A 21,890-nucleotide genomic window follows, 5' to 3' on the forward strand; every position below is an offset into this window, starting at 1 on the left:
ATCTTTGACCACATGGGGGCAGCTATATTGTGTGTTGCAGTGATGATCAATCTGTATATTACTCTTATTAGATAGGATAGAGGCCTGGTGCACGGGTGGGGGCCAGCTGGTTTGCCCTGAAGGGTGTCCCGGATCAGGATGGGGTTCCCTTGGGGCGTGAGGCGGCCTGAGCAAGGGGCCTGTGGTGGTTTGCAGGCCGGCCACGTCCCCTGGCAACCCAAGCAGAGGCCCTGGTATCTGGAATTTATTTTTCTTCTACAATTGAAACTTTGTAGCCTGAAGTGGAGCCAAGCCTGCTGCTCCCTCTGGGGCGGCAGCCATTTCTGTGGCAGTTAATTCACCTTCTACAATTGAAACTTTGTTGCCTTAAGCGGGTGAGCCCAGCCAGGGTGTGCGGAAAGCTTTGCTTCCCCTGTTGCTGCCGGCAACCCTGGCCTGCTCTCTCAAGCTCCATTCTGCCGAATTTGTTTGAATTTGTTTACCTTCTAGAATTGAAACTTTGTAGCTTGAGTGGAGGCTTAGGCCTGCAATGGCTATGGAAAGCTTGGCTTGCTCTGTTACCTGGGAAACCTTGCTCTCTGTGGCTGTAGCCATCTTGGATGTGGTTAATTTGCATACTCACCCTGATTGGCTGGTGGGCATGGCTTATGTAGCAGAGTGATGGTTAATTTGCATATTACCATTTTATTAGAGAGGATTGGGAAGGGATGCTCACATTTACCTTCCTTCAGGCCTTTGAAAAGGTCACTAGAACATGAGAAAGCCCATAAGACCTTTCTCGTCTATTAGGAAAAAGTACACGTTAAGCTAGAATGAAGCTCCTCTGTGCCAGCCAAGCTCTAATCCTGACAATCTCTGAAAGGTCTGGTATCCCCAGATTACAGAAAAGAAAATGGGCTGAAAGAGATGTGGACATTGCCAGAAGGTGTACTACTAAATACTGAAAGAGGTGAAGGACGTTAGTTCAACTAAATCAAGGTTTAGTTTTTTGACTATAGAGTAACTCTAGGCACATATCTTGGTTGCAGGCTGGATCCCTGGCCCTGGTCAGGTGCATGCAGGAGGCAACCAATCTATGTGTCTCTCTCTCCCCCGTCCCTTCCACTCTGTCTAAAAATAAATGGAAAAATATCCTTGGGTGAGTATTAAAAACAAAATAACATAAAGCCACCTGAGCCCTAGCCGGCTTGGCTCAGTGGATAGAGAGTCAGCCTGCGGACTGAAGGGTCCCAGGTTCGATTCCGGCCAAGGGCACATGCCTTGGTTTCGGGCTCAATCCCCAGTAGGGGGTGTGCAGGAGGCAGCCAATCAATGATTCTCTCTCATCATTGATGTTTCTATCTCTCCTTCTCCCTTCCTCTCTGAAATCAATGAAGAAATATACTTAAAAAAAAAAAAAAAAAAGCCACCTGAACTAGAGACTTGACTCCAAAGCTCACCCAATCACTGTCACTACACATAAAAGGTGTGGGGTCCTTGAGTTAACACCTCAAGATGTGACATCTCATAATTCACGTTCCGTCCATTCCTTCTGTAACCTCTCCATGCTTAACCTTCATGCCATTCTCATCCTCAAACATGTGTTCGTTTGTTCCGGGACTTACCTTGGGCTTCTCTCTGCCTTGAATATCCTCACTTCACTTCTCTAAGTTCTTTAATTCCTTTTACCTCCTGTCACAAGTCCCTTCCTGACCTCACACAACAGTTCCGCATCCCTGTTTTCAATTCAGATTTAACAAACATTTCCTGGAGTTCTCACTCTCAGTAACACTATGATCACCACATAACTTCACAACTACGCCACGCTACCCGAACCACCACGTGTCCTATAATAGTCAGGAAACCATATTCTCTCTAAATGAGGGCATGTATATAAAGTGCTTGACCTAGTGCCTGGCACATAGTAAGTATTCAATTAGCAAAAGTACTCAAAAGAGAACATAAAATATAAAAAATATTTGAGATCAGGCTTTGTCCAGGGCAGGCATGCACTTGACACATGTCCGTTAAGGGATGCCACCAGGCAAACCCCTGCTCCACATGTCATGGCACCGTTTAGATTCCTTTCCCAACTCAAGACAACAGAAACCATAAAATATTTTTAATAAAAATGTTTTGTGTCACAGCAAAATTACGTATTTGTAAGACGGTCAAAAGGAATAGGCTATCTCCAACATTACACAGTTGGTTTATATAGACTCCAAAGGAAGTATTTGTCACTCGAGAATGAAATCCACTGAAAGGTTCACAAGAAAAATGTTCCATCTACAGAGTTAGTTTCTGGCAGACACTTCTGGAGCTGGCTGTTGGCTGATCCCAGGAATGTGAATAAAACAATGGCATCTTGTTGTTACTTTCACAGCATGTACTCTTGGTAACAGCTTACCCCTTCCCTCCTTGGGGAAAAATGTAGCTTCCTAGGTCTGCAAGAATTCGGGCTGTACTCGGGCCACTTTCCGGAATTCTTTGGTGTGGGTCTTTGGGCACTGCATCTCACACCAGCTGATGGGAACCATCTGGACACCTAAAAGGGAAAACAGCTCGGTATGAACTGAAGTGTCACTGAGGTACCTAGTGAACCTCCCCTCGTACAGAAAAAAATCTTGTTTATTCCACTGACTTATGGAGTTAAGATATTCTCTTTTTCTTAATTTATATAAGAGAATCATTCTAATCTTAGCAGCATCTACATTCACATTGCTTCCGTAATAATTATAAAATAAGACAAACAGCCCTAGCTGGTTTGGCTCAGTGGATAGAGCATCGGCCTGCGGAATGAAGGGTCCCAGGTTCGATTCAAGTCAAGGGCACATGCCCAGGTTGCAGGCTCGATCCCCAGTAGGGGGTGTGCAGGAGGCAGCCAATCAGTGATTCTCTCTCATCAATGATGTTTCTATCTCTCTCTCCCTTTCCCTTCCTTTCTGAAATCAATAAAAATATATTTAAAAAAATAAGACAAACATAGCTTCCAGGGAAAGGTAAGCATGTGGAAGCACGGACCAACTCACCTGATTCACTGTGGGCTACCACCACTCCTAGTTCATTCTCGGCAGTGGTCAGGAGGTAGTTGGACTGTGCATCACCTAGGGAGATCTAGTCACATAACATTGGTGAAGGAAAATGACGGCTTATAAGTCTTCCCTCCCATAGCCACTTGAGTTGTATCTCTACTTCCATTTCTTCTTTTAACAAAGGCTCACAAATCTGCTGGGAATAAAGGATACCACTTTGGCCAAGACAATGTCACCTGGGCGAAAACTCTTATAAATTTCAACCTGTAAAGAAAGAACAGGAGTGTCACATGATAGCTCTAGATTAGGTCTACAAGAAACTATTAACCCCTCTGGTAGACTCAGTCTATTTTCTAATCCCAGAGGGTAGACGTCATCATTACTCAAGACAACCAACAACTTTTATTCCTTCTACAGCATCATCATAGAAATGAAAGATTTTGAATCTAATAACCCGGTCAGGAATCTGACTTGGGCAATAGGTAACTCTGAGTAGGTCCAGAGTAAGTCTGAGGAAACAGCAATGAATAAATACCTGGGTTCACAGGCAAAAAGTAAACCAGCCCTGCTCGGGTCAAGAGGATAAACAAAACTCATATGGAGAGGAAACGAACAGTGAGGTGAATTCTACACTTTCCAGGAGGGAACACCTTCAAATTCTTTGGACTCCACATTCCCACAGATCTTTAAAATTCGCTGGAATAATTTAAAAGAATTGAGTCCTAAAGCCAAAAAAAATAGAACCAACCAACAACCTTGTCTTTTTCAGTAGCGCGGACATCTTCCTTGCTATAAAAAAAGAAAATTAACAGAAAGATTAATTATCTGTGAGAAAGAATTATCTTGAAGATGGCTAGCAGACAAAGAGCTGTAAGAACAGAGATCAAGATGTAATTAGGACCCAGCTGTCACCCAGAGGATCAGGATGGAGAAGCATTCTCAGGCCTCACAGAGTGGAGAAAACCACATTTCACATTCTTGGATCACATAGAGCAGCAGGATCAATACCTCTGACTAGAGAAAAGCAGATCAGAATTGGCGAGAAAGGATAAGGAACTTTGCTTATCTGGCTCACAAGAATTGTTTGTCTCTTCTCAAAGAATCCTCCCCCAACCCCCCCAAAAAGAAAAAAGAATCTGCAGGGGAAAAAAATCTACCCTTTTATCCATTAACCTTTGTAATGTTCTACAATCCTTGGGTTTAATCTATATTAAATTCAATTCAAGAAAGGAAGGTACTTCCTAAAGTGTTTTCTACTTTGATTTGAATTATCCCACACTGCTAATCTCTAGCTTAGCTCAGTTCTTTTTGCTTTGTTCTTAAGCCTTTTCTCTTTACTTTTTCCTTTTGTCCCAACTCACATATTACAGTATTTTCTTAGGACAATACCTGGGGCAAATCAAAGTACAGAGAGGAGAGAAATAAGCAAGAGGAAGAATTGTAATTGTTTGTAAAAATTCCAATCTTATTCCAGGTGCTGAGGCAAATGTGAAGACAAAAATACTTCTTACCGGATAGTTCCTCGAAAAGAGTTCTTAAGTGGTGTGGAGCCCACATACAGGATGTGTACTTTGGCAAAGCGTGAATTTATGCTAGAGACCTGTCGAACAGAGAAAATATCAGCATTAGAGTATTAGCAGTTGTCAGCTCAAGAAGACAGCAACAAACTAGGAATTACCAGGACTTCAGTCCAAGCAACCTTACTAAGTACAGAATTTAAGACAACTTAACTCCTACTTATCTATATATATAAAAGCCTAAGCAACCAAATGACTGAACGACTGAATGACCAGTCGACCGGTCGCTATGACGCTCACTGACCACCAGGGGGCAGACGCTTAAACCAGGAGCTGCCCCCTGGTAGTCAGTGCACTCCCACAGTGGGAGCGCTGCTCAGCTGACCGACAGGCACCAGAGGTAGGGCTCATAGCTGGCGAGCGCCACTGCAGTGGTGTGAGCCTCTCCTGATTGGGACTGACTGGGCGCAAGCCCGCGCAGTTGCAGTGGGGCTGGGATGAGTGGAAGCAGAAGGCAGGAGTGGCAGGCAGCGTTGGACAGCTGATTTCCACCTGATCCCCACAGGCCATACCAAAGGACCCCAGTGGTGCACAAATCTGTGCATTGGGCCCCTAGTCCTTGCATAAAGTGGAATAAGAGCCACTCTGGCCAATCGTGTTACTGTAGGAATCAAATGAAATAGCACAGCATAGATTTTGAAAAACACAGATGTCTAATATAAATAGACACAGGGCATGATAGCAAATCCAGATCTTTAGCAGGTCTTATTAAGAGGCCTATAGAGTAAATGGAATTTAAGTCTATATTTCAGCTGCTGCATAATATTTGGATCACTGCCTCACCAGTTATTTTCAGAATTACACAGAGATTTTTTGGCTGGAGCAAGTTATATAGAGAGAAACTAAGAGCTCCGAATTAATGTAACCTGGCAGAGGGTGGGATGATGTACTGGAGTTACTGATCAGTATAGTATTAATTTGTACTTCCCCTGGAACATCCTAAAATCTTTATATTTAACAGGAATGCAATAGTATAAAGTTTTTCACTTTTCTGCAGAAAAAGGTCTCATCTCAGATATTCAAAGATACACCTTCTTACCACCTTTTGGAGCCCGTTTCCTACACAAGTAGAACTACATACTCAGGGAACCTGTTCTATGAAAGAACTATGCAACCTGAACTTGGCTGCCTTGATCATTAACCTAGATATCTTTAGACCAGCACAGTCCAGTAAAGTTTTCTGTGATAAAAATGTTTTGTGTTGACTAATATGACAACCACTAACCACATGTGGCTGTTAAGAATTTGAAATTCGGCTAGTGAAGCTGATAAATAAATTTTATTTATTTATTTTTTCAAATATATATTTTTTTATTGATTTCAGAGAGGAAGGGAGAGAGATAGATAGAAACATCAATGATTAGAGAGAATCACTGATCAGCTGCCTCCTGCATGCCCCCTACTGGGGATCCAGCCCGAAATCCAGGCATGTGCCCTTGATTGGAATCAAACCCGGGACCCTTCAGTCAGCAGGCTGACCCTCTATCTAATGAGCCAAATTTATTTATCTAGGGCGCTGATAAGTAAATGTTAAATTTTAATTTACTTACTTTTAAATGGTCATATATCACTAGTGGCTACCATATTGAACAGTGCAGTTCTACAATTATAAGGATTTCAGCACTGGATGTAGGTATCGGTATCCTAAGTAGTGATGTTAGATCTAACTTACCTTACAGGTTACAATAGCTCCCACATCTGGCAATAATTGGGACTCTGTTTCTCTCATCACAGACACAACAGGAAGCTACAAGAAAAACAATAAAATGTGAGTATCCTGGCTAAGCCTTGGGGCAGAGGTATTTGTGGCTTGGTGTAATATAGGAATGTCTTGGTCCAGAGTTAAGCCTATGAGGGCAGGTGGACTACAGATTCGTTTGTAGCCCAGAGCAGAGAGCCTTAGAAATTTTAGACAATAGGAGGGCCACAGAAAGAATGCTGCTAGAAGACATAAACTAACCATTTCAGATCAGTTCTAACAAGTTTTTGTGTGTGACTTTCTTGGAATTACTTGGTATAAAATTTCTTGCCTAAAATCATGGATAATTTGACTCTTTCTTCCAAAGCTATACTGCTTATTCTTTCTATTTCTCGCTAGAATTTCCAAGTAAATGTTATATAATAGTGGTCACACTGGGTTGCTTCTCGTTTAGGGGAATACTTGTAGAGTTTTCTCTTTGAGCATGGTATTAGCTGGTGGTATATGATAGATAGTATTTTTGAACCTCATATGTTATTAATCTCTCCCATGCTCATTATGTTTTAGCTCTCCTGGCCTTTCAGTTGACCAGCTCACTAAATTTCTTCCCATCTCAGGATCTCTGTTCAACCTGTTCTTTTTGCCAGGACTGAGCCCTTCCTATTTACCCTTTAGATTGGTTAAATGTCACTTCCGATAACTAGGCTGGGTTTACCTACGACATGTTCTCATGGTACCCGGTAGTATTCTTTTTAAGCAATCATCACATTTGTAACCATACATTAATTTGAGCATTTATTTACTTACAATTTGGGTTTGTGCCCCTTGATAGCAGAGACCATGTGTATCTGGCTCATTACCATATCTCTAGAGCTCAGCACTGAGCCTGACATATGAACATGCTCAACAGATGTCTATACCTAGGATATGAACAAACTTACGAATGTTAAGGACATTCCCAAAACTGAATGAAAAGCCTCTCACTTTACAAATGAGGAAGAACTTAAAGCCAGAGAGTTTGTTTCTTAGATAAATCAGAATCAAGGTCTAGTTAGCCAGCACCTAAGTGTTTTAATTCTGAATCCTCTTTCTAGTACACTACCTGCTTTAAGCTGCTCCTTCAAAGACTGCTTATCTGATCCTGAGTTAACACTGTGTTAGGCTCTGGAACTTGTGCATTCAACGAATGTTTATTGAGCATTTACCTTGTGCTATGTATTGAAGGTATGGTGGTGAGGCCTGCTTTCATGAATCTTAAAGTAGGGAAAGAGTCTAGTGGGGAACATATAACTGCTTAATTAGATGCTGAGATAAGTGCTTGGAAGGAAAGGAATACAATTCTTTGTGTTAAACAAAACAAACAAAAATAAAACTCCCTTCCTCAACTAGAGGGTCCAGGAGGGCTTCTCTGAGTGATACTTAGGCTATCTGAAGGATAGGCAGGGGTTACACAGGATAAGGAGGGGAAGAGAGCGCCAGGCAGATGGAGAGCGTACAAAGGCCCGGTGGCAGGAGAGAGCTTAGAGCACGAGCGACGCTGAAAGAAGCCTGTATGACCAGATGGTAGAGGGTGAGGTGGGGATATGGCTGAAGCCAGAGGAGTAGGCAACATGCGGGCAGGAGTCAGCTCACTGTGGGGCTGAGCTGGCCTCTGCTCTTCCCCCAACATCTTTCCCTGAGAGTGAGCAACACAACCAAGGGTCCCCAAAACAACTGGCACCCTTGTGCCAACTAAGTGCCTGGCAGCAGGGACCACCGCTGGAAGAAACTTCAGAGACCCACTCTTCCTGGTGAGGTGCTAAAGATGCGTCCACAGTGCCCTTGCCCAAGGACCGCGAAATGAAAGGTAAGAGCAAGGCAAAGACCGAGGAGATGGAAGGCCGCCCCCTTTACCGCGCCGTTCTCGCTGCTCTTCGTCATGCAGCCAGCAAGAGACGAAAAGATGTAGCCATGCCGGGTGTAGGTGCCGCTGCCTGGGCTGCCCTCCTCCAAGTTACACAGACGTTCGCCTGCAGGAAAAAACGCGGCATCAGCCACGGGTGCCCAGAAGCTGCGGGCCATCCAGCCTCCCTGCCTCTGTCCCTATCCGGGACTCGATAAGGGAATCGCTCACTCACCCGGGATGCAGTACCTAACGGGCGGCGCCATGACAGCCACTAGCCAAAGCCCGGAGGAAAACGAAGACGCCCTCTCATTGGCTAAAATACAGGTGCAGTGTCTCAACAAGAAACGCGCCAATTGGTGCGTTTGTCACGTGACCTCCGCAGTGCCTTTCTGAAGAGGTAAACTACATGTCCCAGGTTGCCCCGGGCGAATCCCGGGGCGGAGCTCCAGAACGCCTGGACTTGCGCTTGCGCCCGTGGTTGAGGATGGGCTGGCGGCGGGTCCGGGTCTGCGGGCTGGCCCTGCAGGCAGCGGGGCATGGTTGGTTGGGTTGAGCCGTGCGGGCCTGGGGCGCTGAGCTGGAAGGGGTGGCAGTGAGCGGAGGCTGCGGGCTCCATTTGGTTGGCTGGAGAGTCGGCCGGAGGCAGGTAAGTCTGCAGGCCTTTGTCCTCAGTCCTGTCCCTTTTTCTAGGGTCGGGCCCTGTTCTGGGGCCTTGTCGTGTAGCCGGCTTCCTGCTGTCTCCTGGCGGAGCCCTGCGTGTGCGCGCTCTCCTCTAGCCAGGCAGAGTGCGCCTTCCGGGCAGCCTTAACCCGTGAAGCTGGGAGAAAGCCAACTAACCTATCTCGCCCATTTCACAGATTTGCACACTCAGATCCAGAGATAAGATGTGAATTGTCCAGTGTCTCAAAGGTAGTTTAAGGTAGAGCCTAAACCGGAACCCAAGGTTTTTGACTCCCAGTCCATCGCACTTTTGACCATGCCACCCTCACCAGGAAATAAACTTTTCCCCTGTTTTTATAACTGCGGCTTCCGATCTCAGTGGAATCCTTACAAGAGTCGGATCCCATCCTTAACTTTTTCCTCTTTCCAACATGTTAGTCCGGAAGGGAAGTCTGCACGTGAATAAAATGCTGTTGGTAATGATGATTGACACCTGCTGTTCGAAATTGCAAACATCCTGAGAGCAACATCTTTGTCCGGATGAGGGTTGTTACCAAGACTTTCATCACAGTTTCCTCTGCCTTCTGGCAGCTTTGAAATCCATCTTCCCCAGTGTGCGCTCCCATCCCCAAATCCCGTTTCCCCTTGGGAAACAGGTGGTGATTTAGAGGCTGGGGAAGAGGAGAGTGCCATGGCCTGCAATCCCCTCTAATCTGGTGGCAGATGTCACTATGGTCTGTGGCCACTACCACCGTGGGATCAGTGTTCAGGGCTTGTGCTTGGGGTGATGGTGTGCTTTGCTCCGTTTCCTCCCTTGTTCACTCTGACCCCTCTTCTCTGTGCTTCTCCCCCACAATTATTTGAGTTCTGCTTTACCTCGGTTTCCTGAGATGAATGGATGCCCAGTTGTGGCCCCGTGGACTACATATCGCTTCCCTGGCCTCCCCATGGCCCCCAAAGCCCACTAGCTAAAATGAGTGGAGGCTCAGCTTCAGACTTTGTTAACTCTTGCTCTCCACATCTACAAGCTTTCGGTTTACATGTTTGGGTTGATTTCTGGTTGAAAGTGTTTCCTAAAATGCCTTCTAACACTTAAGTGCTATGATTCTAACAACGAGGAATGATAGCAGTGGAAAATTTTTTAGTGTTATCACATCGTTGGACAGATAGACATCTGACCAGCCTCTCCACTTCTACATCTCGGGTAATTTATTTAACAAGTATTTATTGAGCACTTCCATGAGTCAGGTCTTGTGCTAAGAACTTCATGAACATTTCATTTATACCTTGCCAAGTGTATCTATGGAATCAAAGGGTTAGCGTTAGGAGGGACCTCAGCATTTACTCATCCTCATTGCATGGGAACACAAGAAAATTGAGTTCAGGCAGGATCCAGTGATTTGCCCAAGTCACAGAACCACTGACGGGCAGAATTGAACCTTGAGTAGTCAAATTATGGGACACATGAAAGTTGGCAAGTCTAGTCCTTGAAGCAGGCATTTCCTGTAGAGCTCAGGAATTCTGGAGGTGGTTGAGAACAATCCAGAAAGTGGAAACTTGAAAAAGGAAGTTTGTTTGTAGACAGGAGAGATGGCATATTATCATGTTAATAAAGATGAGAAATACAGTGCATCTTAGTTGCAAGCTATTGCTATTGTATTTAGGAAATTCTCCATTAGCCATAGTAAGGAAATAAACAGTGGTATGGACCATCTAAGCCACTTGCATTTGTTGTGGGATAAAATGTTTTGTCCCACTCTTACATTTTTGGTTGTGGTGCCTGTATATGCTATTTTGAAAACTGATGCTTTAGGACAAATCAGGGTTCCAAACAATGGGAGTCCAACTCAAAGGAGGTAGGAAGTTTGATCTTTTCCTTTTTCTCTCTTCTACACTCTTAATCCTCTAGCTCCTAGGAGGTGTTATGGGAATGGCCATTTCTTTATCCTGGTGCAGAGTAGGTCCCTACTGAATTGCCTTCTCTCTCTCCTCTTTCTCTGCTGGCATTGTCTGCTAGATTTCTTTTTCCCTTAGGTCATTATAGGGTTGTGGAAGGAGGTAATTAAGAGTTTTCTTTGAAAGGCTTTTTATGTTGGTGAGCCAGGATGCAAGGAGAGTACCTTGCTCTAGTTACTGAACGGAAACCATCCCTGCAGTGGAGCAGCCGCCTCCAGTTTCCGCTGGGTTTTGAGCTGACTGTTAAATAATAAGTCAGTGGAGTTGCTGAGGACAAAGTAGCTCTAGGGGAAAATCAGATAATTTCTTTTCGGGAAGGGACGTTAATCTGCAGAGTTGATGAGACTATCATCGAAGGAATCTGTGTCTTCTGTTCTGGGCATGGCCTGGGCCGCTGACCTTCCATGGCTGTTGGATGAGATAGAAACCACACAGAGGAGATGGAGGCACGGGCAGAGGAGCCATGCAAAGGGCTAAAGAGCTAGGGAAGCTGGTTGGGAAGCTTGGGGCCAAGGGCAGCAGCTGCCGAGAAGGCTCTTGAATGTTCAACTAGGACAGGGAGGGGAGACTCAGCGGAGAGGTCAGGCCTTGTTGTCGTCATGAGCCACCAGCACGGAGGCTCCCCTCCCACCGCCATGTCTTCCTGCCTGTGGTGTTACTCTCCTCTGAGTACCCGAGGCTGTCTTGGCTTCTGTACCCTTGGGGTGGCGCTGGGACTGGAATTGAAGACAAAGCATCTTATGTCATGGAAGGAGTAGCTGAGCTGCCCTGACAGGAGGCAGCGACTCTCATGCTACCAGGTTGGGTCTGGTGGCCTGTTAACATCAGCCCAGAGGGAGTAGGAAGGATGAGTATCTTTTGCCAAGACTCAGCAACCAAATAGTTCTTGGGGACTGGAAACCCTGGGCAGGGAAGATCTGGGTGCAGGCTCCGCATGGGATGCATTCACTCACCACTGGTTGTTCCTTGGAGGTAGGTCCATGGGCCAGGGCAGACGAAGACTTGGGGAACCCTCGGCCAGTGGCCGTGCTCACAGAGACACGGTGGGCAGCTTTCTGCATGTTGGCTGTGCTCCACCCAGTGACCTGTCTGCAGACAGTTCCAAAGACCCTGCTTTGTCTAGGAGCCGCGTGTCTCCTTCCCCCCTTTACTGTGGCCCTTGGCTCTCGGTGTGCATCCTCTTGGATTTGCTGTGTAACCACATGGTGTAATGTGGTTTCTGCCTGATTAGAACCTCCAGCCCTACCCCCTGTCGTCTGGTTGGGACACTGGCACTGCACATTCCGGAGAGGACTGGAGTGACTTTCTTACTGCCCACAGCTGGTAACTGGCCCAGCTGGGCCTCAGTCTTAGGTCTTTGCTTCTAAACTGGTGCTCAGGGCCTCCCCACTGGTGGGCTAAGGCGGGAGGCTGGCCCCTCACAATGGTGTGCTCTCCTCGGAGCCATGTAGCCCCTCACAATGGTGTGCTCTCCTAGGAGCCATGCAGGGCCAGCGGAGCCTGCTGCTGGGCCCTGCCCGCCTCTGCCTGCGCCTGCTTCTGCTCCTGGGCTCCAGGCGCCGCTGCCCCCCTCTGCTCCGGGGCCTGGTACAGCGCTGGCGCTATGGCAAGGTCTGCCTGCGCTCTCTGCTCTACAACTCCTTCGGGGGCAGTGACACCGCTGTCGATGCTGCCTTTGAGCCCATCTACTGGCTGGTGGACAACGTGATCCGCTGGTGTGGGGTGGTGAGTGACGCCCAGGGAGCAGGAAGAGGGATGTTTTGGGGTAGCAGAGGGACATGTGTTTGATGCACCAACGCCAGCCCCTCCCCTGGGGATATTCCTGACTTGTTCTGGGTGTCGACAAGCTCTCTCACTGCACCTCCCTGACCTTAATGGTGTTGTCAGGTGTTCGTGGTGCTGGTGATTGTGCTGACCAGCTCCATCGTGGCCATCGCCTACCTGTGTGTCCTACCCCTCATCCTCCGAACCTACTCAGTGCCACGACTCTGCTGGCATTTCTTCTATAGTCACTGGAATCTGATCCTCATCGTCTTCCATTACTACCAGGCCATCACCACTCCACCTGGATATCCACCCCAGGTGGGTCTCCACAGGGGGTGGGGGGAGGCAGAGGGCTGCTGGCCATGGGCGCCAGTCCCAGGAGTGGGGAGAGAGCGTGCCTTGGCATCTTTGCAGGTGTGAAACTGGTGCTGCCATATTGTCATGATGCTTTTCTCTCTTCACAGGGCAGGAATGATATTGCAACAGTCTCCATCTGTAAGAAGTGCATCTACCCCAAGCCAGCCCGAACACACCACTGCAGCGTCTGCAATAGGTGGGTCTTGGCTTTGCTCTCGGTGAACCCTAGCTCTGGCCCTTTGGCTGTAGCCCTGGGGAAAAACCTAGACCTGGGGTTTGATGTTTATGAAGCACTCATCACGTGCCAGACACTGTGCCCTCTCTGTCATGACCCCTGGCCCTCAGGATGGTCCTGTGAGTTAGGCGTTACCACCACTTGTAGAAACTGAGGTTCCGAGAGATGAGTTGCCTTGATACTCTCATGTAGTATCAGGTAGCCAATGTAGCAGCGTTTGAAGCAAGGCCTGGCTGTCTTCAAAGTCTGTGCCCTTTCCACCTCAGCAGGACGTTGGTCCTTGTAGAAAAGGATTGGCACTGACATCTCAAGAACCTTGGCCACCATAACAGCCTGTGTCCCTCCCTCACAGGTGTGTGCTGAAGATGGATCACCACTGTCGTATCCTTTCATTACCTCTCCCGCCTGAGGCCTCCTCTTTAGCTTCAGGGCACTGCCCAGGGTGAAGGGCCACAGACTTGAGGCTTCTAGCATCACCCTGCGGAGAACACCGGGCTCATGAGAAGTTAGCGGAAGAGGAGTTGTGGCCCTGACCGTCTCCTGGGGGAAGCAGGAAGCTTACAGGTGCTCTGGGACAGAACTCCTTGGAGCAAGGCATCCATTCCTGCAGCCCTTTCTTTTGTAGACTGTCATGCCGGCATCTGTTGGATGGAAAGAGATGTTTGGGCTTCAGTCGTCCACTGGGTATCCAGATGGAAGCATTGATTCCCTTCTGCTGCCCCGTACAGATGTCTGGTTAACCCCAGCTAGGTTGACATATTGGCACATTCATTTTAGTGAAGGGTTTCAATTTTCATGATATCCTGATGGGACTTGTGAGGGCTCTGAAAAGCTTTAACACAAAGCTTTTTTCACCTCAACCTCTGGCAAGTCCCGTATGTATTTTCCTGCCTTTGGGAAATAGTTCTTGGTGACTGGAAACCCTGGGCTTGGATGATGTCATCATGAAACAAGGATGAACCAGAGAGGCCTGGACACACCCTGAAGTTGTTTGATCTTGTCCTTAATCCTTCCCGCACCAGCCTGGCTAAACAACTGTGTGGGCCACTATAACCATCGGTACTTCTTCTCTTTCTGCTTTTTCATGACTCTGGGCTGTGTCTACTGCAGCTATGGAAGTTGGGACCTCTTCCGGGAGGCTTACGCTGCCATTGAGGTGAGCCCATAGTTAGGAGCAGGGTCACTACATAGAGAGCACTTTGGGGTGTGGAATCTGTCCCTTAAGGAGTGGGGCTGGTAGCACCTCCATGCTAGAGACCTGAGAGTATAACCAGCACTGTTTTCCATCCCCTTAGAAAATGAAACAGCTCGACAAGAACAAACTGCAGGCGGTTGCCAACCAGGTGGGCGGTCCCCACCCCACTGCCTTTTGCTGCTCAGGCCAGGGGGCATAGAGTTGCTGAGGCAACCAGGGCCCACTGGTGGTGTTATAGAGACTGGTTGAGGGGCCGCTGGAGACTGGATCAGGGGTGTTCTGGGAGGCTGAATGCCATGCAGACTAAGTGGCCTGGAAGTCCCTGGTATATGACAGTTTTTGGCTCTCTATCCCATTATCACCTTTTTTTGGGCTGAGCAAGAACTCTGCCTTGGTGATGGCCTGAGCAGCAAGGAGTCTGTGTCAGTCTGTGTACTGGGGCTCCAGGGGACAGAGATCAGGCTGGGCCAGTCTGATCATCCTTTGCTCCTGGTCTGTCTGCATCCGCATCTGGGTCGTCCCTTCTCCCAGGCTTTTGGGACTCCTTATGCTGAGTAGATCTTGGGCTAATGATTGTACCTCTGCTGCCCTTTCAGTCCTTAGTGTAGCTTAGTTCTCCCTGCTGCAGTCATTCCATTCTGGGTGTGGGTCTGGTCTCTTGGCGATTGCAGTCCCAGAGGAAGGAGTTCCAGCTGGGGAGTGGAGTGGCTTCCCCTGGATCCCCATTTGTGTTGTCAGATCTGAAGGCCCAGGGTCAGCTCCTTCTGTGCTTTGCCATCCTGTCCAGACCCACTCTGCCCAGTGTTTGTCCACATGATGCTGCCGGGCTTGGTCCACCCATCTGGCTGCTACCCTGACTCCTCTGTGGCTTAACCCATTATTTTTTCATCCTGGGCTTGGATCACTTCCCTGCCTGAAGGTGCGGGGGGCTCTGGTGGAGACTAGCACAGCAAATGAGCCAGACTTTGCTGTTTTCTTTTTCTAGACTTATCACCAGACCCCACCACCCACCTTCTCCTTCCGAGAAAGAATGACTCACAAGAGTCTTGTCTACCTCTGGTTCCTGTGCAGGTATCTAACTCGCTCCTTTTTGGCAGCTTAATGGAGGGGCAGCTTCAGAAAAACCTTAGGTGCCCACAGGGACCCATTCCTGTGTGAACTGCTGCTCTTAGTCTAATAAAGGTTGGAAAAGTCAGCATTTAATTTTCTTTAGCATTTTGGTGCAGGGAATACTAACGATTCTGGCATTGAGTGTTTGTTATATGCCAAGGTAAGTTAAACGCCTACCTAAACAGTAAGTGACTACATTTTATAGATGAGGAAAACTGAAAATTAGCGGGATGATTTGTTTCACAATACACAGCAGGAATGAATGGTAGAGTTGGAGCCTGAATTTTGTGCCATCCCATTCCAACCCCTGGTGCTTTTAGTACTCTCTACAGGCTCTCAAGCATGGCTATTTTAAGAAATAAAGAACATTTTCTTATTAGTAATACAGACTTATTCCCCCTCCTTTCCACATAATTTATTCTTAGCCCATGTTGAAGCATTTTCATTGATGCTTTTTATAGATGTAGTTAAGTAAAAGTTTATCTGGGGTGTGTAGGCTGGGAAAAAGGTCCCTATCCAATCATTATTGCTCAGCTTAATTTCAGACATAGCAGTTAACCCTCTAAGCTACTCACCAATCTTTGCTTCTTTTCTTAGTTCTGTGGCACTTGCCCTGGGTGCCCTAACTGTATGGCATGCTGTTCTCATCAGTCGAGGTGAGACTAGTATTGAAAGGCACATCAACAGGAAGGAGAAACGTCGGCTGCAGGCCAAGGGCAGAGTGAGTAGGGCTGAGGGCTGCGGGAGGATGCTGAGCCTGCCATCCTATAAATAGGCCATGGTTAGGGCCAACTACGGCAGGCATCCTAAAAGGCCAGAACTTGCCTAGCTGAGCTTAGGCTTGGCCAGCTTAGGGTTGAAAATTAGAAGGGGATTAAATAAAAGGGGTTTGTAGAAACTTACATTTTTCTTGGTCCTAGGTTTTTAGGAATCATTATAACTACGGCTGCTTGGACAACTGGAAGTTATTCCTGGGTGTGGACACAGGAAGGTAAAGTAGACCAGTGCTGTCCAATAGGAATCTGATGAGAAAGGTGTTCTGTGCCTATGCTGTCTAAGACATTAGCCACTAGCTAACCACATGTGGCTACTGAAATCTTGCCGGGTGGCTAATGCACCGATGAATTTTTTATTTAAATTTTATTTTCACTAATTTAAAAAGGCACATGTGTGCCCTGGATGGGTAGCTCAGTTGGTTAGAGCGTCATCCCAATACCCCAAGGTTACAGGTTCAATCCCCAGTCAGCACATACAAGAATCAACCAGTGAATGCATAAGTAAGTAAAACAACAAATTGATACATTATTTTTCTCTCTCTAAAATAAAAAATAAATAAATTAGAAAACAATAACAAAACACATGTGGCTGTGGCCACAATATCGGAAACACAGATCTGGATTCTAGGAGTAGAGATCATTGCTCATTTGCGCCAACAGAGTTTAAGGCCAACACTGTGGTTTAAGTAGCAGATGAAGTTTACAGATAACACCTTATCCCAAGAAAGCTCTTTTCAAGAAGGGACTTCTCTGTAGGGAAGGTGGCCACCAATGACCTTCCATTTGTATGGCAGTGTCTGGAGTTCAAGCCAATACTTTCTGGAATTGAAATAATCTATTTGTGACAAAGGTTGTCCTAAGACAATAAATGAAGCTAGCTCCTTCCACCCAAGACATGGGAAAATCATTTTCCAAATTTCAGCGATGGAGGCAGTAATAAAGTGACCGCAAGTACCTGCCTGCCTCCTTCCCCAACCCCATTACATCCCTGGCTGTTAATGTGCTTGTGGTCGCCCCTTAGACGTTCAGCTCAAAACCTCTAAAGGCCTTCAAGGCATCAGAGGACACATTTATTGGACAAAATTAGGGCTTTTGTTCCTTTGTGATTAATGCCAAGGTAGCTTCAGGATACCTTAATGTGTCCTTATTGAGGAGTAAGGATCAGGAAGCCCAAAAACTCTTGGAACTGACATTTCTCTTCTCTTGCAGGCACTGGCTTACTCGGGTGCTGTTACCTTCCAGTCACCTGCCCCACGGGAATGGAATCATCTGGGATCCTCCTCCTTGGGTGACTGCTCAGTCAGCCTCTGTGATGGCAGTGTGAGCTGGATTCTGTCAGCCACAATTTGAGCATCACCCTGCTTCCTGCATTGTCTCAAGGGCCTCCAAGGGTAGCTTCTTGGATTTCTTGAGCAAAAGAGCCAGTGGACCTGCCTTAGGGTACCATGCACAGACAACCCAAGGACCTGACTCCTGGCCACTGCAGAAGCAAGGCACGATGTGGAAAAGTCCTAGGACTGATGTTCCTTTACTCAGGCAAACAGAAGTTCCAGCCATAGACTGGAGATTAGGCAGCTAGCAACCTTGCCGGGTGCTGACCCCAACCTCCAGGTTATAGCACTGGAGTTGGCCACCACCACTTCCACTTGCTGTCTGAGAAAACATCTGAATGGTCATGCTGAGATCCTGGCTTCTCAACAGGGCAAAGATACCAGGCCTACTGCTGAGGTCACTGCCACTTCTCACATGCTAAAGGGAGCAAAAATAAAGGTATTTGATTTTTAAAGATCTGTAGCTTCTCACTCTTTGCCACTACTTTAGGGCAGGGAGGGGAAAGTCAGGCTCAAGGCTTAGTGAGGAGGTGTTCTGGTCATGCCACCTCTGCCCTATTTGGAGGCACTGGATGCCCTGAAGAATTCTTGGCTAACCTCTTTCATTACTGTTCTTTCCGCTTATACAGTGACACTGCTGATTATGTGCTACTGAGGCATAAGTGGAGGTCAGGGGAGAGAATATCTGACAGTCCCATTATAAAAAGAAATCTTTATTCTTCAGCAGATATACACACATGCACCACCCCTGGTCCTCAGGGCCACACTCATCTATCTGCATTCACTCCTCAGCAGCATATCTTTTTCTGACATACAAATATGGAAGAGTCTTAAGATCTTTCTTCAAACACAAGTAGTCTCACACTCAGTTACTCCACAAATCCACTAGAAACCAGGACTGTTTCTTGTACAGCCGCGCAGCAGAGGCCCAGCATTTATGCTGTGTTTGTGGGAAAGGCAATCAGAGGCCAGTGGTCTCCCTGCCTTGGCAAGATGGCTCAATAGTTAGTAATTCCAGTTTAGATTGTCAGAACAGTCTAGGCCAGGACTCGGGGCTCAGCTGCCGGGGCTTCCCAACAGAAACCTGTAGCAGAAAGAATTTGGCACATTAGTGGTGAGGCTCGTTTCAATCCCATCTCTCCCCACGACCTAGGAACTCACCATTCTCCCCTGGCTGACACTGCTTCCTTGCGCACCAGTCTCTTCTTGTCATCCAGAGGTTTGGCTAAGGCCCGGATCACCTGTGGTTTGTATGGCAGCAGCTGCGGAATAAGAGTTAATCTCAGCCTGTTTAGCCAAGGCAACCAAAAGAGCTGCTTCTCCGACCCTACAACTACTCTTGAGTCCTATTTTTTTTTTTTTTACAACTATGTTGTTTATTAATAGTCACTATGTAAAAGCATCATCAGAATATCATGGGAATTTAATGTTGGTTCTTCTTTTTTTTAAAGAAGAACATATGTCTCCATTTTCCCCGACTGACCGCCCCCTTCCCCACTCCCGTCCCCCAGGACAAGCCCCTACCACCCCAGTGTCCGTGTCCATTGGTTACTGCATACAAGTCCTTTGGTTGATCTCTTACTGCCCCCCGCCTCCCCCCACCCCCTTTCTCCCTGAGGTTGGACAGTCTGTTCAGTATTTCTTTGTCTCTGGATCTATTTTTGTTCATCAGTTTATGTTGTTCATTATATCCCACATATGAGTGAGATCATGTGATATTTATCTTTCTCCAACTGGCTTATTTTGCTTAGCATAATGCTCTCCAGGTCCATCCATGCTGTTACAAATGGTAGAAGTTCCTTCTTTTTTATACCAGCGTAGTATTCCATTGTGTAGATGTACCACTGTTTTTTAATCCACTCATCTGCTGATGGGCACTTAGGCTGTTTCCAAATCTTAGCTATTGTAAATTGTGCTGCTACGACCATAGGGGTGCATATGTCCTTTCTGATTGGTGTTTCTGGTTTCTTGGGATATATTCCCAGAAGTGAGATTACTGGGTCGAATGGGAGTTCCATTTTTAAATCGAGTCCTATTCTTTAGTGATTCCAGAGGATGCTAGGTGACAGGATGACCATTCTGTGGTAGGGTATTCAGACAAATCCTTGCCTATCTGTACTTTGCAGTTCATCACACAGCAGGGTGGCCAGTCATGCTTGACTAAGGCAAAAAGGTACTTCTCTGGCTCTTAGAATTTTCCAGGCCAGAGAGGGACACCTGAGGTACTCACCACAGGGGTGGGCAGGCGAGTGAGTGCGTGCATACACTGCAGTGCAGCAATCCGGACAGCCTGGAACACAAGCATAGGGAGGTGAGAGGAGACCCAAGGACGGCTGTAGAAGCCAGAGAATTGCTGGGGCTCAACGTACCATGGAAGGGCTGGAGCTGAGGTTCAGGAACTTGGTAACGAGGGTGTCAACGTGAAGACTCATGACTTGGGGTGCTTCTAGTAGAAGAGGCTGAAGGCAGCTGAGGGTGGAGAGCTGTACCACACAGTCGGGGCAGGACAGGGCCTCCAGCAGCAAGGAAAGCAGCTAGGGGGCCACAGGAAAGGTGGGGATGACCACATACATGATGAGCCTGCTTCGCCTCCCCTCTCTACCTCAGCTGGGGGACAATGGCTTGGTCCCTTGCTTAGAGGCGCTGGACTGCAAGGCTTACCGTGGGCAGCTCTGGCAAAAGCACAGGCTTAGGCAGCCGGTTGAGTACATGAGACAGACCTTTCAGGTAATTTGGCTTCACATCTATAAAAAACAGAGAAGCTTAGGGGAGAAACAGCTCAGACATACAGCTTAAGAATTCAACTCCAATCTGATGAAGTTGGGACATTAGCCTACATAGATGTTGTTTTTTTTTAAAAAAAGCCCCTCAATCTCAGAATAAGCAAGATCCATCCACCAACGGAAAAGAATGAGATAAGAATCTGGAAGGTTAGCCCTTTAGGTACAGACCACACTGAAGCAGCACTGAGGTCCTAAATTATCTTCCAGAATGAGGCCTGAGCCAAGGAGAGGCTTATGAATTTGGGGCCTGCCTTTTAGACTCTCCTTACCTTGGGGAGCAGCATGGAAGCCCTGGACCAAAGCAGGCACGTTATCTGTGAAGAAGCGCTGGCGGAACATGATCCGCACATCAGCATGGCCAGCACGAGTCAGTACATCAGTGCAGTCAGACATGAGCAGAGAGAAACCATCAGCTGCTTTTGGGCCTAGTTCTGAATCACTCAGGAGGCCCATGAGCTGGAAAAAAGAGAGCCTTTGAGGTATATTGGGAGAAGACTTCTAAATACCGGGAGGAGGATGACAGTCATTTCTGGGAGGAATAGGATCAACAGAAGTTCCTGTTTAGGTCCTACATTCCCTTGTCTCCAGAATGGACGTACCCGATCTGTAAGGCAGGAACTGAGAGGATGATATCTGAGCACTAGGGCCTTTGTTACCTGTAATCAGAGAAGAAAATGGTCAGGGCATGACACAAGCCCCAGAACCCTGAGAAGCATGCTATGCTTCCAGGTCAAATGGAGAAATTTTTTTAACCAGACATAATTGTCTGTTTAATGAGAATCCATTCCGACTCCTTACCCAGAGAAGCAGTGTGAAGGCCTGACTGCGGTGGGCCCCGGAACCCAGCCCAGCTTCCACTTTGTCCACAGCCAGCTGTAGGAATTCATCCAGCTGTTGTCCTAAAAAGGAGAGAGGAAATGCTGATGCAAAGGCTACATATTTTTTCTTTAACAATGAAGGATGTAAATCATTTCAGTGCAGAGCTCCCTGAGAAGCCACGAGAAGAGAACAATAACACTCGGCTGTGTGCTTTGCCCACTCAGCTCTGGAACACCAGCCCGAGAGCCTGCTATCCTTAAAGCGCAGGGTGCTGGCACTTGAAAAGAGTTGTCTGCTTCTAATAAAGAATGATCCCTGACAGCTCCCTGTAGGGAGCAGGATGACAGATTAGACACAGCACTCTGCTTGACCCCCTCATCTCTGTCCTGTTATGCTTTGTCCAACTCACTCTCAACTTGTCCCAAGGACTGTCCCCTGGGATCCCCTATTATATGTATTATTAGCGAGCTCCTTTTAAAAAAAGAATGAGGACTGAACTTGAAGATCTCCTCAGGAAGCCTTCCAGTACCTGCAGGGTGCTTGTTGAGGAGTCCTGCAAAGCACTTGGCAGCGGCAGTGGAGGAGAAGGGGCAACCGTGGCAGCAGCTCAGCTCTAAAAGCTCCCGCATGAGTTGGTTCAGCTGAGGGATTTCCACCTACAGAAAACCTGGTCATGTCATGGACCCAGAGAACACTTGAACTCAAAGAGATAACCAGTAAAAAGTGGCAGCA

The 21,890-nt window shown here is 47.2% G+C and overlaps 3 protein-coding genes across 10 annotated transcripts in view; 1 reads left to right on the forward strand and 2 right to left on the reverse strand.

The window, feature by feature from the left end:
* Nucleotides 1–2,086: 2,086 nt before the first annotated feature.
* EXOSC1 (exosome component 1) lies at nt 2,087–8,466 on the reverse strand. Of its 2 annotated transcripts, XM_054729198.1 has the most exons (8): nt 8,405–8,466; nt 8,181–8,296; nt 6,261–6,335; nt 4,523–4,611; nt 3,767–3,800; nt 3,225–3,275; nt 3,009–3,093; nt 2,087–2,524 (listed from the first exon to the last, which is right to left on the reverse strand). In XM_054729198.1, the coding sequence occupies exons 1-8, from the start codon at nt 8,433–8,435 to the stop codon at nt 2,418–2,420; spliced, it is 588 nt and encodes a 195-aa protein (XP_054585173.1). In that variant the 5' UTR covers nt 8,436–8,466; the 3' UTR covers nt 2,087–2,417. The 2 variants fall into 2 exon arrangements, with proteins under 2 accessions (XP_054585173.1, XP_054585174.1); XM_054729199.1 differs by lacking the exons at nt 8,181–8,296; nt 8,405–8,466 and having other exon boundaries at nt 3,760–3,800.
* Nucleotides 8,467–8,636: 170 nt separating this feature from the next.
* Nucleotides 8,637–18,013, forward strand: ZDHHC16 (zinc finger DHHC-type palmitoyltransferase 16). Of its 3 annotated transcripts, XM_008144131.2 has the most exons (11): nt 8,637–8,818; nt 12,266–12,513; nt 12,676–12,870; nt 13,017–13,105; nt 13,497–13,525; nt 14,167–14,300; nt 14,440–14,487; nt 15,325–15,410; nt 16,047–16,170; nt 16,370–16,440; nt 17,435–18,013. In XM_008144131.2, the coding sequence occupies exons 2-11, from the start codon at nt 12,271–12,273 to the stop codon at nt 17,547–17,549; spliced, it is 1,134 nt and encodes a 377-aa protein (XP_008142353.1). In that variant the 5' UTR covers nt 8,637–8,818; nt 12,266–12,270; the 3' UTR covers nt 17,550–18,013. The 3 variants fall into 3 exon arrangements, with proteins under 3 accessions (XP_008142353.1, XP_008142354.1, XP_008142356.1); XM_008144132.2 differs by lacking the exon at nt 14,440–14,487; XM_008144134.2 differs by lacking the exon at nt 13,497–13,525 and having other exon boundaries at nt 14,255–14,300.
* A 47-nt stretch (nt 18,014–18,060) lies between these two features.
* The window catches only part of MMS19 (MMS19 homolog, cytosolic iron-sulfur assembly component), a 28,750-nt gene continuing 24,920 nt past the window's right edge, over nt 18,061–21,890 (reverse strand). For all 5 annotated transcript variants that reach the window (XM_054728952.1, XM_054728949.1, XM_054728951.1 and 2 more), the window contains 9 exons: nt 21,688–21,814; nt 21,138–21,238; nt 20,939–20,995; nt 20,609–20,795; nt 20,218–20,300; nt 19,926–20,090; nt 19,787–19,846; nt 18,718–18,818; nt 18,061–18,640 (listed from right to left, as the gene is read on the reverse strand). In XM_054728952.1, the coding sequence (XP_054584927.1) occupies nt 18,613–18,640; nt 18,718–18,818; nt 19,787–19,846; nt 19,926–20,090; nt 20,218–20,300; nt 20,609–20,795; nt 20,939–20,995; nt 21,138–21,238; nt 21,688–21,814 (909 nt within the window). In that variant the 3' untranslated portion in view covers nt 18,061–18,612. The remainder of the gene's footprint in view (nt 18,641–18,717; nt 18,819–19,786; nt 19,847–19,925; nt 20,091–20,217; nt 20,301–20,608; nt 20,796–20,938; nt 20,996–21,137; nt 21,239–21,687; nt 21,815–21,890) is intronic.

Source organism: Eptesicus fuscus, chromosome 17, assembly GCF_027574615.1.
Source record: "Eptesicus fuscus isolate TK198812 chromosome 17, DD_ASM_mEF_20220401, whole genome shotgun sequence".
NCBI lineage: Eukaryota > Metazoa > Chordata > Mammalia > Chiroptera > Vespertilionidae > Eptesicus > Eptesicus fuscus.

Excerpts from the sequence above, each read along its gene's own strand:
- EXOSC1 (XM_054729198.1), bottom strand. The coding sequence starts at position 8,435 with ATGGCGCCGCCCGTTAGGTACTGCATCCCGG. Across the intron at positions 6,336-8,180 it reads AGAGCAGCGAGAACGGCGCG|CTTCCTGTTGTGTCTGTGAT; the intron begins GTAAAGGGGGCG and ends TTTTTCTTGTAG. Across the intron at positions 3,094-3,224 it reads ACATTGTCTTGGCCAAAGTG|ATCTCCCTAGGTGATGCACA; the intron begins GTATCCTTTATT and ends TTATGTGACTAG.
- ZDHHC16 (XM_008144131.2), top strand. The coding sequence starts at position 12,271 with ATGCAGGGCCAGCGGAGCCTGCTGCTGGGCCCTGCCCGCCTCTGCCTG. Across the intron at positions 12,871-13,016 it reads CACCTGGATATCCACCCCAG|GGCAGGAATGATATTGCAAC; the intron begins GTGGGTCTCCAC and ends CTCTCTTCACAG. Across the intron at positions 16,441-17,434 it reads CTGGGTGTGGACACAGGAAG|GCACTGGCTTACTCGGGTGC; the intron begins GTAAAGTAGACC and ends CTTCTCTTGCAG.